The sequence below is a fragment of the Pundamilia nyererei genome, unplaced genomic scaffold, assembly GCF_000239375.1.
Source record: "Pundamilia nyererei isolate P.nyererei 1_Seehausen unplaced genomic scaffold, PunNye1.0 scaffold00292, whole genome shotgun sequence".
Classification (NCBI taxonomy): Eukaryota; Metazoa; Chordata; class Actinopteri; order Cichliformes; family Cichlidae; genus Pundamilia; species Pundamilia nyererei.
In genome coordinates, this window is record NW_005187693.1 from 536957 (window position 1) to 538897 (window position 1941).

Sequence of the window (1941 nt, forward strand, 5' to 3'; positions counted from 1 at the left end):
ACCAAGCAGTCTACTTTCGGGTACTGTTTAGAATACCAGAATAGGGAGGATGGTGTAGGTTTAAGTTCATTAGACTGATACTGTGAAATGCACTTCACACACGCACAGTTCTTTGTTGCCAGAGCGCAGACATAACGGCCCGTTATTAACGGGCTGGAGAAACGTGGAATAAAACACGAGGGGAAACAAGGCACAGGAACTCAGATCTATATGACTACAGATACACAGAGGGAGACACAGGAGCAAAGACACAGGAAATCTAACAACCAAAAAATAAACATAAAAACCTAGTGATTCAGACTAAACTTTAAAGTAACAAGGTGGACTCAAACCATAATACAAAAGAACAAAACACAAGAAACTGAAACCGCTGGGTCATAAGACCCAGGATCATGACACATGTCATATCTGTGCTCATCACAAGTGTTACAAACACAATAACGAATCAATAAAATGTGGCATGTCCTGATTTAATACATGGATGGCCTGACTGAGGGTAGAAGCTCCTCTTCAGCCTCTCTGTTCTTGCCCAGATGGTGGGGAACCTTCTGCAGATGGTGTAGAAACTGGACCGGTTTATTGCTGGGGTGGAAAGGGTCCTTTAGTATCTGAGCTGCTCTGGTCCTGCATCTTTTGGTGTAAATGTCCGGTAGGAAGGGGAGAGCAGCCCTGCAGCAGCGTTCTGCTGTACAGATCACTCTCTGAAGAGCTTTTTTGTCCTAGACACAGCTGTTCCCAAACCAGGATGCGACGTTCTGTGTGAGGATGCTCTCTACAGTGCCTGTATAGAAAGTCCTGAGGATCACTGGAGAGACCCTGAACTTCCTCAGTTGTCATAGGTGGTATAAGCACTGCCACAAATTCCTTTTTAGCATTCAATAATTATTGTTAAACATGATTTTTTTCTAAGAATGTACAACTGATTTTATATTATTATGGGTGTACTGAACGCATCATTACAGTTTTCTTAAAATGCTTAAAAAGTGAAAGGAAGAAGTAAAAAATGATTGAGAAAAGAAATGATTGAGAAAGTTCATGAATGATTCATACAGTGCGACAGAAAACCTCACAGTATAAACCGTACAAAACTAATCTCACATTTTGATTAATGATACATGTGCAAACACTGGCATTCATTATGACTGATGCTACTGATTTGTAGTTCCTGTGCACAAAGAAATCTATCAGATTTTAATCAATATTTCATGTTTCCCTGTGACACCTGGCTTAAGATGATGGCATTTGATCAGTGAGTAAAGGAAAGAACAAGATGGGTTCACAAACCAATGAAGACGGTCTATTTTATCTCATTAAATGTAGCAGTGTTGTCAGCCCAAAAACTCTTCCAAATCCACAGTCCAGCATAGAGCGGCTTAGTGAATGTGGTCTGGACTCTGTGGAGGAGGGCCATGGTGTCAGAGACGCTGTAGAAAGAAAGAACACCTGCTCTGGGATCCACGTACACTCCTACTTTGGAGGACAGAGGGCCTGAGAGGGGAGTTGTGATTTTATTGTGACTGAATTTGTAGCAGTCACCGTAACACTCTAATGCCCAGGATTTATTGTTACTTCCAAAATCACTTTGATCCAGTTTATTTTTATTCTTGTACGTCACGGCTACTGAAAGGCCTTTCCCTTTCCACTCCACTTCCCAGTAACAAGGTCCAATCAGACTGTCCTTACTCAGGACCTGCTGGTGGTTGGAAAACCTGTCCCTTTTTTTATATCCAGGATAGATATTTGGATTTGGAGCACTGTCTGATACGGTTCTGTTCTGATTAGACAGGAAGAGATTTTTGTGGACTGTATCTGGGTCGATCGTCAGTTGACATGAATGTTTTAAAAAGTCATCTCTGGTCTTAGGTTCAATTTGTGGCAATAAAACATCCACTGATCTCACTGTCAGAGTGATCTTCCTCCATTCCTCACTTAGAAATGCTT

At 41.5% G+C, this 1941-nt stretch overlaps 1 protein-coding gene across 1 annotated transcript in view; it reads right to left on the reverse strand.

The window, feature by feature from the left end:
• LOC102199628 (tripartite motif-containing protein 16-like protein) overlaps window positions 1–1941 on the reverse strand; it is a 22621-nt gene that overhangs the window by 19779 nt on the left and 901 nt on the right. The window contains exon 2 of the mRNA XM_013915360.1: window positions 1342–1938. Coding sequence (XP_013770814.1) covers window positions 1342–1938 — 597 coding nt within the window. The remainder of the gene's footprint in view (window positions 1–1341; window positions 1939–1941) is intronic.